The sequence below is a fragment of the Haliotis rufescens genome, unplaced genomic scaffold, assembly GCF_023055435.1.
Source record: "Haliotis rufescens isolate VD_foot unplaced genomic scaffold, xgHalRufe1.0.p SCAF_4, whole genome shotgun sequence".
Lineage (NCBI taxonomy): Eukaryota > Metazoa > Mollusca > Gastropoda > Lepetellida > Haliotidae > Haliotis > Haliotis rufescens.
In genome coordinates, this window is record NW_025964112.1 from 61121016 (window position 1) to 61138643 (window position 17628).

Consider the following 17628-nt stretch of genomic DNA (forward strand, 5'->3'; position numbering starts at 1 on the left):
ATCCCACAGCGAATTTAATGCTGATCGGTGTCCAGTTCACACCTACACGAGTTGGGGAAAGAATGTCTACACTTATCACAACAAGCTAAGAAAGCCACATTTAGTCTTTTAAGGTTTATTAAGTGTTATAAGCTCAATGTAAATACGTTCTTGTTCGACGGAATGATCGCTCCTATCTTAATCTACCCTCTGAAGTTTGGGGATATCAGCACATAACGTGCATTGAAAGAGCACAGTTATAGTTTTGTAAACAAATTGTAGGCATTTCTAGTAATACAAGCTATGATGCTGTACTCTGTGAATTAAGAGGTGAGGTAAGGTGAAATGGGGTTTAACGTCGCGTCCAAGATTGTGTGTGTGTGGCTGCTTGTACTAGTCCGGACTGATGCCGATTTATAGTGCTAGCTCACTGAGATACCATGCCGCAGTTTAACATGAATACCCCACTCAGACACAGTATACTGACTCCGAGCCGACCAGTCCTTGTTTTAGCCCCTTAATGCCGAGCGCCAGACAGGGTAACAACAAGTACCATCTTTTAACGTCTTTTGGTATGACGCGGTCGGGGATCGAACCCCGGACCTTCCGCTCTCCGGGCGGACGCTCTACCACTAGACCACGGAGGCGGTTGTAAGGTGCAAGAAGAGTTTGCATTCGTATAACCATTTAATCCACCCGAGTATCAGTATCAACACCATTGCCTAGGGCGCACTATAGATTTCCTTTTATTATGCTTCCACCTCCACCTGGACTTCAAACAGTTGAAGCGGTCGGGTATCCTAGTGGTTAAAGCGTTCGCTCGTCACGCCGAAGACCCGGGTTCGATTCCCCACATGGGTACAATGTGTGAAGCCCATTTCCGGTGTCCCCGTCGTGATATTGCTGGAATATTGCTAAAAGCGGCGTAAAACCACACTCACACGCTCTAAACTGATGAAGCAATTCTGTCATTAAACAATTCTGAGATGAAGGTTCTTATACAACAGTGATGTATTATTGCTCCCGCTGACTAAAACACGTTTTGCGAGTCATGTAAAGATGTTGGTATTCTTGATGGACGACAGTTGGGAAACAGGTCTTCAGCACTCCACGCACTTCCTCCATCATGGGATACCAGCATAGTCTAACATCCTCTCACACAGAGCTCTTCCCGTGTTTCACCTTCAAAGACCGATTAAATCATTCCAGAAATGTTATGGTAGACACTTAGAGGAATTTACTAAATGCGACACGTAGCTTGTCAACAAGGAGGGCGATGCTATCCCGTACCATGGCCTTTACATGGAGTGTTCACACCTCCTTAATCGCTGACACGTACTGAAGATTGTGTGTGTGGCGGGTGCTACAGGTAGAGCAGGGCATGCTTACTCATTTCTCCAACACCGTTGACCCGTGAAGATTCCGGGGTAGAATAGGTCTTCAGCAACCCATGCTTGTCGTAAAAGGCGACTAACGGGATCGTGTGGTCAGGCTCGCTGACTTGGTTAATGCATGTCATCGGTCCCAATTGCGTGGATCGATGCTCATGATATTAATCACTGGATTGTCTGGTCCAGACTCGATTATTTACAGACCGCCGCCATATAGCTGGAATATTGCTGAGTGTGGCGTTAAACATCAAACCAACCAACCAACCAAATCCAACACCGGGTGTCATCACTGGAGCACCTTTAGAATACAGTACCACAACTTCTCACTTTGCTTTCGTAAACTAGCGCTTGCTCTAAAATGCGCAGCCGCAGGCTGTAAACAAATACTCAAAACTCTCAACACCACAGGGCGTATTCAATGACATTGCGTGTAGAGATTGATAGCTCACTGTGAGGACGTCACAGGGCATTGTTTCGCCGGTGTGACTGGCAACAAAATACTACAAATTACGTCATAGGGTATGATCACGTGTTTGAAAGGTTTGTGGTACTGTATTCTAAAGGTAGGCCTCATCACTTATTCTCAGTGATCCATTAATATGATTTTCATGCCTATTTTGATTTTTACGTCCTATGGAATCTGTTTCGGTAGATATTCGTATTAATACTGCCATGCTTATTTGGGTCATCATGAACTAAGTGTGAAGCTCAATCCTTACAGGGCATTAGTTGGGATTGTTCATGCTCAATATAGAGAGACATATTAACTAGACAGCTCATCCGAAATAATACTTTAATTGACAGATTATTTAGCACGACTCGGTTTAATCTGTGTTGTATCTGTAATTTCAGGTGGCTACCAACCTCGAAGAGGCCGCGTTTACCAAACAGTCAGCTAAGAATGCCTCCATGTTTGAATGGTGGAACTACCAGAACGCCACTCTGCAGAGGATGTTTGCTAGCATCGCAGACATCGGCACCGCCGCCATGCCGGAAGAGACCAAACTAGAGAGGGTGAGGAGAACTATATGCACTGAAACCCCGTTAACTCGAAGTAATAGTGATCTTCGAATTATCCAGTGTTACAGACCAGTTTGTTTTGTTGTTTAATTCCGCTGTCAGCAATTTTTCATTTATATATGTATCCATATAATCGAGTCTGGAGCAGACAAACCAGTGATTGATATTTTGAGCAACGATCCAAATGATACTTGAGATGGAATATTTCATCTGTGACAAGTAGGGTTTTAACTGGAGCTGTAACAAGATACTTCGTTGTGACACGATACTCTCTCTTTAATATGTCAAGATGCGAGTGTTCATGTACGTATATTTATACGTACATGAACACTCGCATCTTGACATATTAAAGAAACACATGAAATGAATAGCAGCCTTACTGAAATATTTTTAGCAGAACTGAGTCAATTCATAAAATACAAGCGACAAAACACTTGCCATAGTGAAAAGAGATCTCAATCGATTGTACGATTCATGAGCATGTGTCTATTATCAAGGTGTAATGATACCAGGTGTTCGCGAAAGGTTGAGCCTATCCTGTCGCACCGGTTGCACCCGTCACTAATACATGCAAAGGCAAGTCAATTGTTCATCTGAAAAGACACGGAAACATATGGTACAAATCAAAATAGGGAATTGCATCGGACATGATTTTTGCTACTGATGAGTCAAATTTGAAACTGTCCTCCAAATATCCACCATAAAACGTTTTGAAAGACGTTGGTTTCAGATCCCACACATACAATCAGCAGATGGTATTTTTTGTCTTTGCCATATTACATGTCACTCTAGTATGTTCTTGTATCGTTTTGAATCGATACATAATACCGATACCATGCTGGTATCGTGTCCCAGTGTGTCGGTGTGTCAGGAAAGTCAAAAGAACTGCCCAGAGTTGCGTCCTTTTGTTCCGCAAGAATACTCTGGTCGAATCCCAGTCTCGTCTTGAATATGTGTTATGGTTTGCTAGCACCATCCTCGATAACGGTGTTAATCGAAACATCGCTGAAGTGTAATATGAGTTGACCACGTACACTACATTGCCAGCAGTAATGGAATACAATGGCGTTGTTTTCAGCTGAACAACGTGCTGTCTGAGATGGAGGGGATCTACAGCACGGGCAAGGTGTGCGTGAAGGACGATCAGTGTCTCGAGCTGGAGCCAGGTTTGTTTGTTTATTTGTTTGTTTGTTTAACGCCCGACTTAGCAATATTCCAGCTATATGACGACGGCCTGTAAATAACCGAGTCTGGACCAGGCAATCCTGTGATCGATATGGCGAGAAACGATCCACGCCATCGGGATACGAGGACGCGCAATCAACCAAATCGCTGAGCCTAACAACCAGCCTGGTTGCCGTTGTACAAAATAACCTTAGAACTACGACCAACGTAAGTCTATGTTAAGGTGTGACCTTAGCGCTAAGATCGATTTGTACAACGGCACTGATAACCTTAGAACTACGACCAACGTAGGTCTATGTTAAGGTATGACCTTAGCGCTAAGATCGATTTGTACAACGGCACACATAACCTTAGAACTACGACCAACGTAAGTCTATGTTAAGGTATGACCTTAGCGCTAAGATCGATTTGTACAACGGCACACATAACCTTAGAACTACGACCAACGTATGTCTATGTTAAGGTATGACCTTAGCGCTAAGATCGATTTGTACAACGGCACTGATAACCTTAGAACTACGACCAACGTATGTCTATGTTAAGGTATGACCTTAGCGCTAAGATCGATTTGTACAACGGCACACATAACCTTAGAACTACGACCAACGTATGTCTATGTTAAGGTATGACCTTAGCGCTAAGATCGATTTGTACAACGGCACACATAACCTTAGAACTACGACCAACGTATGTCTATGTTAAGGTATGACCTTAGCGCTAAGATCGATTTGTACAACGGCACACATACCCTTAGAACTACGACCAACGTATGTCTATGTTAAGGTATGACCTTAGCGCTAAGATCGATTTGTACAACGGCACACATAACCTTAGAACTACGACCAACGTATGTCTATGTTAAGGTATGACCTTAGCGCTAAGATCGATTTGTACAACGGCACACATAACCTTAGAACTACGACCAACGTATGTCTATGTTAAGGTATGACCTTAGCGCTAAGATCGATTTGTACAACGGCACTGATAACCTTAGAACTACGACCAACGTATGTCTATGTTAAGGTATGACCTTAGCGCTAAGATCGATTTGTACAACGGCACACATAACCTTAGAACTACGACCAACGTAAGTCTATGTTAAGGTATGACCTTAGCGCTAAGATCGATTTGTACAACGGCACACATAACCTTAGAACTACGACCAACGTATGTCTATGTTAAGGTATGACCTTAGCGCTAATATCGATTTGTACAACGGCACACATAACATTAGAACTACGACCAACGTAAGTCTATGTCAAGGTATGACCTTAGCCCTAAGATCGATTTGTACAACGGCACACATAACCTTAGAACTACGACCAACGTAAGTCTATGTTAAGGTATGTTCTTAGTGCTAAGATCGATTTGTACAACGGCACACATAACCTTAGAACTACGACCAACGTAAGTCTATGTTAAGGTCTGATCTTAGCGCTAAGATCGATTTGTACAACGGCACACATAACCTTAGAACTACGACCAACGTATGTCTATGTTAAGGTATGACCTTAGCGCTAAGATCGATTTGTACAACGGCACACATAACATTAGAACTACGACCAACGTAAGTCTATTTTAAGGTATGACCTTAGCGCTAAGATCGATTTGTACAACGGCACACATAACCTTAGAACTACGACCAACGTAAGTCTATGTTAAGGTATGACCTTAGCGCTAAGATCGATTTGTACAACGGCACACATAACATTAGAACTACGACCAACGTAAGTCTATGTTAAGGTATGACCTTAGCGCTAAGATCGATATGTACAACGGCACACATAACCTTAGAACTACGACCAACGTAGGTCTGTGTTAAGGTATGACCTTAGCGCTAAGGTGTACAACGGCACACATATCCAATTTTGTCTCTAACGACCAGCAATATTCTAACCCAGATCCCTACGGGGCACAGTATGGGCATCAGGTTAACACATAATACGATACGATACTAGGGTACAAGTGGGCTATTCTGAACACACTAAAGCTATATATCTGCACACGCTATAGTGCAGAGGCATGTCGTTATAGAATAAGGGTCATTCGGCTTCATGGTCACTCGACACCCCAGAGTTAAGTATGCTAACACACACTAACCTAAGAAGCAGGTATGTTACATACATACTCACTATAACACTTAAAGAAGGGGGTACGGGTGGCCCAGTCGTCTAAGGCGCTGCGATTCGTCGTGCGTCCCTTGGACACGCCAGAAACCTATGGTTGTGGGTTCGAATCCCGGTTCGCCGCGATTATGTTTCTAGGTTTGTCAGCACCATGCCCGTGCTCGTGGGTTTCACCGAAGTTGTAAACGTCTGAGACCTACATCACTTCGGGCTTTGCCCCCACGTTAAGCTGACACGCCGTGATATAACTGGAATAATGTTAAAAGCGGCGTTAAAACCAAACTCACACACACACACTTAAAGAACATACACATTTGGAAGGTTGTGGTTGCAATACCCACAGCTATGACAGATGAACCACAGATATATTAAAACATCGAGTCTGCTTAACTTCTGTTGTGAGGTATTCAACATACCATGGAGAAAGTTGGCATACTGCACACAATAATGTTGGGATCAAGTTCACATAGTCTCTGACTGTACTGGACCGCCTCCGTGGTCTAGTGGTGGAGCGTCCGCCCGGCGAGCGAAAGGTCCGGGGTTTGATTTCAGAAAAGATGGTACTTGTTGTTTCGCTCGGCATTAAGGGGCTGAAACAAGGACTGGTCTGCTCTGAGTCAGTATACTTTGTCTGAGTTGGGGATTCATGTTATTTGCAGCATGGGGGGTGTATCTCAGTGGGCTGGCACTATAAAATCGGCAATAGTCCGGATTCGTACAAGAAGCCACACACACACACACACACACACACACACACACACACACACACACACACACATACACGTGGGTGCACGTCGCTATAAGTACAATAATCTTGGACTCGACGTTAAACCCCATTTCATCTCACGTCACCTCAAATTGTACTGCACCAGCCCTCGATAGATCTCACACAATTTACAAGAGGTTGGGTGTACTTCTCAACACAGGGTAAAGGGCATATATACGCAGTGCACTATGTCAGACGGAGCATGCAATGACGTGATACTCGATGGTACACGGGTAATCTGTCCCCGGAAGGAGATAACATTATGTGTCATGTCGTTCTGCAGGAATCACTCGCTTGATGGCTACGTCACGTGACTACTGGGAACTGACAAAGACCTGGCGCGGATGGAGGGAACAGACGGGAAACAAGATGAAGGACCTGTATGCTGAGTTTGTTGTACTAAGCAACGAGGCCATCAGGGCAAACGGTACATATAGTCGAACCTCAATATTTCGAACTCTTTTGTAACGAATGCATCTATATCTCGAACTAATTCGATGACCCCTCTGATAATTCATGTCTCATAATTATAACTTTTTAATACCGGATTATTAGTTAAATTCATTTACCATATCAACTGGAATGGCTTGAGGATCGTGAGTTCGAATGTTTGTTGTGTTTGATATAGTGGATATCATCCAAATGACAAATTAATTGGCCAGGATAGCATTTCTTCACTTATGTTCTCAGTTATTTATGTCAAAATTACACGACATGAAGGAAGTCGTGTTCTGTGTCCTATACACCTCTTATTGTCGGCTTTATACTCAAAATTGAATGAAAAATAACCCCACGTTATTTTGTGGCGAATAACCGCACGAAGTGTATTTATACTTCAGAAATATACGACGAGAGGGAGTTTTTTTATCGTGCAATAAAACACTGCAGGGAGAATAAGTTCTGAGGGGCGCATTATTGCATAATAACCAACGACCACAAGTCGTTTATTTCTTTTATGAGATCTCGACATTATATACAGCCTCTTCAAGGGTTTTAATAATATATACAAGCTTTAAATTTATATTTGGACGTGTTTGAATAATGATAACTCACTGGATACTCGTCAAAAAGTGACAACACTTTTTTATGTACAGGGGTGTTAAGTTTGGTATTTACCCAATCAGCTTTCAATTTTCACGTCGATTATCTGTACCTTTTCTCCCAATACAAATTATCATATCTCGCCCACTCTGGGATGCGATCTTTTGGCCATTGTGTTTATCTGCGTTGCCAAGCTACATCTACGGGGAACAACTCATTAGACATTACCCTTCTAAAAAATAACGTCGTCCAATTTACGATGTCAAGATACGACCGCATGTTCGAATCTCCAGAAATGACGTCATGATAGAACAATGTTTCACCGTGAAATACCACGCTTCGTTATTCATTGTTCCTAGCGATTAATCGCGTAGCTGTCGTATATTACAGGATACAACGATACTGGTGCCTACTGGCAGTCGTGGTACGAGAGCGACACTTTCGCCCAGGACGTGGAAAGGCTGTTCCTGCAGCTGGAGCCGCTGTACATACAGCTGCACGCCTACACCAGGAGGAAGCTGAAGGAGGTGTATGGAGAGCAGATCTTCCCCAAGGAAGGACACATTCCAGCCCAACTACTGGGTAGGTGTCACCCTATCATTTTATTCCAAGGCGTAAATATACCAGACAAGGGAATTTTTGATCCACAATAAACACATATGGATATTCAAGCCCATCTACGGGGTAGGCGTCAACAAAGAATTTCTTATCATTGTCGTTTTGAGTAGAATGGTGTCCTGTCTTCCAGGCAACATGTGGGCCCAGTCGTGGGGCAACCTACTCGACATTCTCCAGCCCTTCAAGGACAAGGAGAGCGTTGACGTCACCCCACAGATGAAGGCACAGGTAAGGGACCCACAGGGGAGATAAGTCAGGAATTTTAGGGAGCGAGTGAGTAGTGTTTTGCGCTGTTTCCAGCAATAATCCAGCCACATCATGACTTGGGAACTATACCCTTCGCACATTGTATCCATTTTTTTACATTCGACGCGACGAACCAACGCTTTAACCATTAGGCTACACCAGCTCTTGTGTTGCATATATAGGGCGTCTGAACGTAGTTGCGTATCACGGATGTTGTTTCTCATGGATTGTTTCAGAACTATACTGCACTGAGGATGTTTCACACCGCGGACGACTTCTTCCAATCACTCGGTATGAAGCCTATGCCACAGCCATTCTGGGATCTCTCCATGATAGAGAAGCCTAAAGATGGTCGCCCAGTCGTCTGCCACGCGTCTGCCTGGGATTTCTACAATGGCCGGGACTTCCGGTGAGTGTAAATATATTTTCCATGAAACCACTACTAGTACGGACTTCCGTCTGGTGTCAGAATATACGTAATCTCCTGGAACAACTCTTGTGTGGACTACCGGTGTGTGCTTATAATTCTGTATGTTAGCTTGGGACGCCCTTATGGTGTCGATATAATCGCTTGCATCATTCCTGGTGTCTGTTTACTTCTGTAGTAATCTTTGAAGATACTTTCTGTTGATATCAAAGGACATGTTTTAATTTCCTTTAGGCAACCGGAATTGCTTTTTTTAATTGTTCTGCACATACTAGACATGCACTTCCTGAAGATTCCGGGGTAGAATAGGTCTTCAGCAACCCATGCTTGCCGTAAAAGGCGACTATGCTTGTCGTAAAAGGCGACTAACGGGACCGGGTGGTCAGGCTCGCTGACTTGGTTGATGCATGTCATCGATTCCAAATGCGTGGATTGATGCTCATGATATCAGTCACTGGATTGTGTGGTCCAGACTCGATGATTTACAGACCGCCGTCATATAGCTGGAATATTGCTGGGTGCGGCGTTAAACAACAAACCAAACCAAACCAAACCAAAACATGCACTTCAAGATAATAGGTGTGAGAACAGAGTGAAGCCCTGTTGCAATATTGTGTAGGGTGAAGCAGTGCACGGACATCACCATGCTGGACCTGATCACCACCCACCACGAGATGGGACACGTGGAGTACTTCCTCCAGTACATGCACCAGCCTGTTGTGTTCAGAGCGGGAGCTAATCCAGGTAACGCTTTGTAATAGAAGTGAATGCTTCTTGTTATACACCGTGTAAGCAATATTGCAGCATCAGCACACTGTCAGAATAAAATGTAATAACAATATATAAATGCAAACGACAAAACCCTTTCCATAATCGTAAGCAGAGTTCACTGTACGAGTCCAACTATGTGTTTATGATTCACTATCAAATAATAATGATACCAGGTGTTCGCGAAAAGGTGAGAGTATCCTGCTCCGCCGATGGTCAATGATAGCGTGAACATCACATAAAACACCAGTCAAAATCCCAGGAAAAATACATGAAAACCGGTTATATTAAACGCAGAGTATATTAATTGTAGAGTAAGTGCAGTATATTTTGATTAGTTTCAGTAATACAATAATAATTTGTTTATTAGTCTCATTAACAGAGATTCTACGGAATTTCGATGCGTGGGTGTCAAGTTTTGAAAATGTTTTCTGTGTTAGAGTAATAAAGTTTCAAAGCAAACGTACACTAGCAGAGAGCGTGTAATTTCCTTAAAGGATAAGTCATTTATGATGCTTTCTGATGAAGTCTGTACAGTCCGATAATAATACTTTGTTTGTTAACGTTTGTAGATTAGCTCCAGAACGTAATATGGGTGATCTGTAAAAGATGTGGAATGTGCACTTTTTGACAACAATGACCTGCCTGAAGGCGGGACACTTTTAGTAAATTGTTCTTTTGAAATCAAAGTATTTGAATACGGCCATCCTTCTGTTGTATATTAATAGGATGTGCATGGTGTCTAATGAACATAATCACGTGTAAGCAATATTTGGAAATGTTTGTTTGTTTGTTTGTTTGTTGTTTAACGCCACACTCAGCAATAGTCCAGCTATATGACGGCGGTCTGTAAATAATCGAATCTGGACCAGACAATCCAGTTTTTGATATCATGAGCATCGATCCACGTAAATGGGATTGATTAGGAGAGACTTATGCTGTAGATCCATGCTGTTCAATCCCCAGAAGTGTGCATAATCTTGTTAGCATGATGTTACGAATCTGTAATATCTTGTGGTAAAACCAAAGAAAAAAATTCAAATGTCAAGAAATTGTCATTTTTAGTTTGTTGACCTCTAAGACATGCATATGCGTTTTCAAAACTAGTGTAATTAGTATTTTTATAGTATTAAAAGGAGGCAAATGTGTGTTTGATTTGCAGGATTTCACGAGGCAGTGGGAGATGTCATGGCCTTATCAGTTGCAACCCCAAAACATTTACAGTCAATTGGCCTTTTGTCTAACGTGGAAGAGGATCGAGGCATGTTATTTATTTCTGGATGAGGACTTACTTAGTTGTTTCTCGTGTATTTCCTAAAAAAGTATTTCTTTTAAAGATGTCTTTACCGGCAGAACATCCGTTAAAATTACCACATATTTGTAGCATATTATGACTTTATCAACATTGCAACAACGTTGCAGAGAGCGACATCAACTACATGTTGAGCATGGCCCTAGACAAGATCGCCTTCCTCCCGTTCGGCTATCTGATGGATTTATGGAGATGGAGTGTGTTCAGTGGGGAGACGCCACAGAGCTTCTACAACACCAAGTGGTGGGCCCTCAGGTAAGTCATGAGGTGAGGTGCAGGTGAGAGACGCCACAGAGCTTCTACAACACCAAGTGGTTGGCCCTCAGGTAAGTCATGAGGTGAGGTGCAGGTGAGGGACGCAACAGATCTTCAACAACATGTCCTTGGCCCTCAGGTAAGACGGGGGAATATACACAGGTGAGAGACGCCACAGAGTCTCTACAACACCAACTGGTGGGCCCTCAGGTCAGTCATGAGGTGAGGTGCAGGTGAGAGACGCCACAGAGCCTCTACAACACCAATTTTGGACCCTAGCGTAAGTCGAGAGGTAAGTTACAGGTAAGAAACGCTACAGAGCTTCTACAACACCAAGTGTGGTTGTCCAGGTGAGTCATAAGTTTCTACAACACCAAGTGGTGGGTTCAGGTATGACACGCCAGAGAGCTAGGGGAACGATGCAGGGTAGAGACTACGCAGCGTGTCTATAGCATCAAGAGGGGGCCCCCGGGTAAGTCCTGAGGTGAGTTTGGACGCTTCAGAGCTTCTACAGTAGGAAGCTGTGAGCCCACAGGGGAGACGAGCGGAAGTACACAAGCTAGAGACGCCAAATATACTAGTAGTCAACACCACCAGGCTGTGGACCATCTGCAGAGGGGTAGGTTAGCTTGGGTGTGTGACCAAGTAGCGGGGCTTTTAAAAATACAATCAACCGGTCGTCAAAGATATGACAACAAAGACACCTGGTCCAGTCATTGGAATCGCTTCACATCTGTGACCTCGAGTCCCTGCTGATGTCTCAATGCCTGTTTTCAGATGCCGATACCAGGGTGTATCTCCTCCGGTAGAAAGATCCGAAGATGACTTTGATCCCGGCGCTAAGTACCACATTCCGGCCAACACACCATACATCAGGTGAGAAACAACAGTGTTATATACACCAGGTACTCCATTCGTATTCAACTGTACAATTGTGCTGAACGGATGGCCCAGTCCTCCAATGCACCGCAAATCGAGTTGCGTCCCTTGGATACGCTGGACACCCATGATTGTGTCCCTGTTCGACCTGGTTATGTTCTTAGGTTTGTCAGCACCATGCTTGTAGTCGAGGGTTTTACCAAAGTGGACATGCATCACTTCGAGCCTCCCTCCTGCATTTCGCTGAAGTGATGTAACTGGAATACTGTTCAAAGCCAACAAACGCACTCACTATACTTTTTGTAAAGTACATGACGTTTATACTCACTATACAATACCTGAAGTACATGACGTTTGTAATCACTATTCAAATGTAAAGTACATTGCCTTATACTCACTTTACAATTTGTAAAGTACATTGCCTTCATACTCACTTTACAATTTGTAAAGTACATTGTCTTTACACTTACTTTACAATGTGTAAAGTACATTGCCTTTATACTCACTATACAATTGGTAAAGTACATTGCCTTTATACTCACTATACAATTTGTAAAGTGCATGACGCTCACACCCATAGGCAATAGGCATAAAACACCGCACTTATGCTCATTATACAGAAACAACACGCGTAAAGTCTCTGTCTGTACAATAGGCGAGGTACACCCACTAATTACATATGTTGTTTCAGATACTTCGTGAGTTTCGTCATCCAGTTCCAGTTCCACAAGGCGCTGTGCCAGGCAGCCAATCAAACAGGGCCGATGCACAAGTGCGACATCTATCAGTCAAGGGAAGCTGGCTCTCTCCTCAGGTCGATATTCATCTAAGAATTTAGACAATAATTTCCTTTCTCTTTCAAAACCCTTCGCCGCGTTCATTTATACCTCAGGTATGCGTGTCGAACGTTATCACCAACAGCCATCAGGCAGGCTGATAATAAAGCAAGTTACATTCTCCTTTGTTTCCTTGCTTACCAACATTCACCCCATACAATATTCACGGGTCAGGAACTCACGTTTAAATATATCTCCCTTTCAGTCGAGTGCTGGAGCTTGGTTCATCTCGGCCATGGCCCGAAGTGATGCAGATCATTACCGGTCAAGACAAGATGGATGCCGGACCGCTCATGGAGTATTTTCAACCGCTCACTGATTGGCTGAAAACTCAAAACGAAGGGCACGAGACAGGCTGGAAGCACATGTGCCCAGAAAAGATACCAGTGCCCAGCTCCACAAGCCCTGTCAGCATATCACTAATGGCTTTACTGGCCACTCTTCTTCTGTCATCATTGTGACTTACATAATGTTGTCTGGTGTATAACAGGGCGGGCGATACTTACCTCGTGTGTACCCTCATTTTCAAAGGATCGTTGTAATATAACTGTACATAGGCGTTGTAGTTTCCACACTGTTGCATAATCAAGTTTTGTGTGAGCAGAGGAATAAATTGAGGCCCCCGTGTGACGATTATTAAACGCAGCCAAATCAGGTCAGCGAAACCAAAGTTGAATAGATTTCAGCTTTTTTGTTCCTTCAATAATGTTTCGGCACATATCGTATTGACAATTCTTTATTCGTATTCCCTATTCGAAACGTCACATTGAAAAAAAGAAGAAGTCGAAATAAAGTAAGTGACCTCTGTCTTCACTGTTACAACAACTTCTAAAGTGACACTTAAAGATATTGTTCAAGGTCACGTGTTGCCCCAATACAGATGGGCAGATGTAAATATGTCGACATCTGAATTGTGTCACGTCTACTTTGTTTGGGCTCAGTTTCTTTTCGTGCACAAACGCATAAAATAAATACACTACTGCTTTGAAACTTTTATTCAATAGCCATTCAACACAGTCCACACTCACAGCAGTCCTATTTTCGGCCATGGAATAACATTTTACGCAGTTAGAGTCGTCCAGCATGATTAAATAACATTATTCCAACTCTGTTCAGTTTCTGAATGTGAAGTTTGAGTGATATGGTTTCATGCTCGACACACGGTACACTGTCTTGTCTTTGGTTATTGTAATGAAAGAATTACGTATAAACTCATCCAACAGTGTGGTACTTTACTCTCGTTCTAAAATGCGCACAAAAGTTTGTTTTCCCGGGTTAAAAACAATGCTGTGGTTGTATATGTGATCTGTGTATAGTTGCTGGGTCGTCATATTGTCCGGCTGCATGCTACCAGTACATGTTACATTCTTCTGTGAATTTAATGATAACATAATGATGTCTTTATACATGGCATCCGCCATGATGTAATATTATGTACAACGATGTTTAGCTGTTTCATTTCCACGCTTAATTAACACGTTACACCTCTTTGGGATATGCAGAAGTAGCGTTGTGTCTGACTTCGTGATGTAGATGGGCTTTTCTCGAGCTGATGCAGTTGTGTGGATGCAGGATAGTAGTCCATCCATGTTATTCCTGTACAGTAGTACGTTTGTATTTTTGTATAAAACAAATTAAAGCAAATATCAAGATACACTTTGTTTCTTTTGTGTCAAGCTAAAATGTATTTCCAGAGCGTGAGCAATGGTCTGAAGCAGATGATATATTTTTACCTTGTATTTAATGTCTAATGTTAACGTCGTACTTTAAGACTGAGAACATAATAGTAATTTTAAATACTTTTCAAGCGTGCTCGTTGAACATAGGTCACCACTTCTAGTGTTTGCTCTGGAAACAGATGTATAAAGCTGCAGCAAGGGTTGGGGGTGTGGGGGAATGGGGGTTGTGTGGGGTGTGTGTGTGTGCTCTAACTGGGTCACACCCACAAGTCGTAACAATTCGAGAGACTGTGGAGACTTTATCTGATACAGATTCTAGACGTTAGGATGTATATACGGTTATCAATGCCGTGTGGCTTAATGTTCGAATTCCAAACATTTATGCATTGTCAGTTTCATAGGAAGAAGTATGTTTGGGAATTACGGACAGGTCATTGTTCTCAACAGTCCTAGTAAGTTGTGCATCAGGCTTGTGGTCGATGCATGCATTACAGCTTAAAAGTATACATACTACCGACAAAAAATAAGGGAATGAATGGTTGGAATGTAGCTATGGTTGAGGTGTGCATTTAAACTACCGTGACGTTGCATCTGAACATCTAATCACATTATGCACGGACAGCACGTGATGCAAGTGCACACAGGAGTCAAACTTCGCGCTTATGAGGGAACTCACAATCGCTAGTGCAATTGTACTAAGCACACACACAATGCCTCCGAGGCGGTACCAGAAAAACAAATATAATGGCGAATAGTGGGTATGATAGAGGAGGGGATGTAAACATCCCAAGTGTTTGGCAAATCAAAAAGTGTACTTTATCGACAAGGGACAAGTACGGGTGAGGTTGCGATGAGACCTTGGGGTGGCAGGCCTAGACAATCGACACCTAGACAAGATCATCCCGTTACCATAATTGCACTACGCAATAGATTAAAATCTGCTCGCCTGAAAGCAAGGCATCCTGTGAAGGGTGTGGCCCTAACAGCTTGCCATAGGCGGCAAAGATTGGGGTGGGCTAATCATCACCAGGGACAGGCTGTGCGCCAGTGACGTTACACCATGTTTACAGAAGAATCAAGGTTTTACCTCCGATTCACCGATGACAGAAAACATTGTTGGCGACGTAGCGGCGAGCGGTATGCCAGGGCAACAATTGACCATGATCGTTATGGGGGCGGTTGTGTCATGGTGTGGGTCGGTTTTACACATGACAGAACTGATTTGGTTATTGTGAATGGACATTTGACTGTCCAGCGATATGTTGACAAAAGTTTGCGTCCTGTCGTTCCATTCGCTGAAATTTTGAAATGCAAGATGACAATGCCAGGTCGTCGCCGATTATCTCCGACGAGAACGCATACGGACATTGGACTGCCCTCTAAGCTTCATTGACACGTCTGCAATAGAGCATCTGTGGGATGTTCTCGGGCGGAGGGCGTACGGACATTGGACTGCCCTCTAAGCTCCATTGACACGTCTCCAATAGAGCATCTGTGGGGTGTTCTCGGGCGGAAGGCGTACGGACATTGGACTGCCCGCTTAGTTCCATTGTCACGTCTCCAATAGAGCATCTGTGGGATGGTCTCGGGCGGAAGGCGTACGGACACTGGACTGCCCGCAAAGTTCCATTGACACGTCTCCAATAGAGCATCTGTTGGATGGTCTCCCGGCGGAAGGCGTACGGACATTGGACTGCCCGCAAAGTTCCATTGACACGTCTCCAATAAAGCAACTGTGGGATGATCTCGGGCGGAAGGCGTACGGACATTGGACTGCCCGCTGTGTTCCCTTGACACGTCTCCAATAGAGCATCTGTGGGATGATCTCGGGCGGTAGGCATGCGGACACTGGGCTGCCCGCTGTGTTCCCTTGACACGTCTCCAATACAGCATCAGTGGGATGATCTCGGGCGGAAGGCATACGGACATTGGACTGCCCGCTGTGTTCCCTTGACACGTCTCCAATAGAGCATCTGTGGGATGATCTCGGGCGGTAGGCATACGGACATTGGACTGCCCGCTGTGTTCCCTTGACACGTCTCCAATACAGCATCAGTGGGATGTTCTCGGGCGGAGGTGTACGCCAGAGAAACAATAACCACCCCAACGTGGCCTAGCTTAGGGCAGCTCTTTAGGCGGAATGGCGGCCAATATCAAGGGCCACCCTACGCAAGTTACTCAACAGTATCCATCTGGATGTGCATGTTTCGCCCAACATTGTGGACACACCAGATAGTGATCTACACGCCCTGAATTAAGTTTACAACCATAAATATCCATTACACCTTCACCATCATTTCATCAGATGCCTCGTCTTCTGTCGGTAGTACATATAGTAGTATAGATCAACAAACTGTTACAGCCGACGGTGTGAGGTGTTGATCAATCATCAACCAGTGATCTCCCATAGCAGAAACGATTATCTACAGACCACGTAAAACCACATTGACTCACCGGTTAGACTGAAATCAGAAGAGACCCTATGTCAGGAATACTTCCAAACGTATACTACTTAGAGGAAAGTAGTTCATGTTTGGTCCTGGTATTGTGTGTCGTTTGGAGCTTGTTTACCTACAGGTGACGCCAGTGTACACACACCTACCTGCTTCTATCAATCCCCGCTCAGTCTACCTGCGACGGCACACTCGGAGACATGCGTACACACCTCTGTCTCGCGCTGTTTAGCGCCGTCACGGTGTTTTTGACCAGTGGTCAACTGATCACTGACCTGGATCAGGCAAGGCAGTTCTTGAACGAGCAGGATGCCGAGAGTGCCCGCGTGTATTACAAGTCATCGGTCAAGACATGGGAGTATTACACGAACATCACAGACGAGAACAGAAATGCCATGGTAAGACCCGAATATATCTTTTGATCACATATAAACTCAGGGTGTATTAATGTATTGTTCACTGAACGTTTTTAATATTTATGATATTGAAGAAAAAATATTTTTTATTCAAAATTTCCATTTCAAATTCTTCCTTGTATTTAATGCTCTGTAAACACGTTACGGTGAAAATGTTACGTCTTGTTATTTTAACACCCGATTTGAAGAATAAAGATTAAATTCATAAGTAGATTTGGTTGGTTGGTTGGT

At 43.7% G+C, this 17628-nt stretch overlaps 1 protein-coding gene across 1 annotated transcript in view; it reads left to right on the plus strand.

The window, feature by feature from the left end:
- The window catches only part of LOC124116126 (angiotensin-converting enzyme-like), a 51838-nt gene that overhangs the window by 19212 nt on the left and 14998 nt on the right, over nt 1–17628 (plus strand). The window contains exons 2-14 of the mRNA XM_048381606.1: nt 2223–2384; nt 3469–3556; nt 6751–6894; nt 7899–8090; nt 8257–8354; nt 8609–8781; nt 9419–9543; nt 10730–10828; nt 10990–11134; nt 11912–12010; nt 12705–12827; nt 13055–13307; nt 17116–17379. Coding sequence (XP_048237563.1) covers nt 2223–2384; nt 3469–3556; nt 6751–6894; nt 7899–8090; nt 8257–8354; nt 8609–8781; nt 9419–9543; nt 10730–10828; nt 10990–11134; nt 11912–12010; nt 12705–12827; nt 13055–13307; nt 17116–17379 — 1965 coding nt within the window. The remainder of the gene's footprint in view (nt 1–2222; nt 2385–3468; nt 3557–6750; nt 6895–7898; nt 8091–8256; nt 8355–8608; nt 8782–9418; nt 9544–10729; nt 10829–10989; nt 11135–11911; nt 12011–12704; nt 12828–13054; nt 13308–17115; nt 17380–17628) is intronic.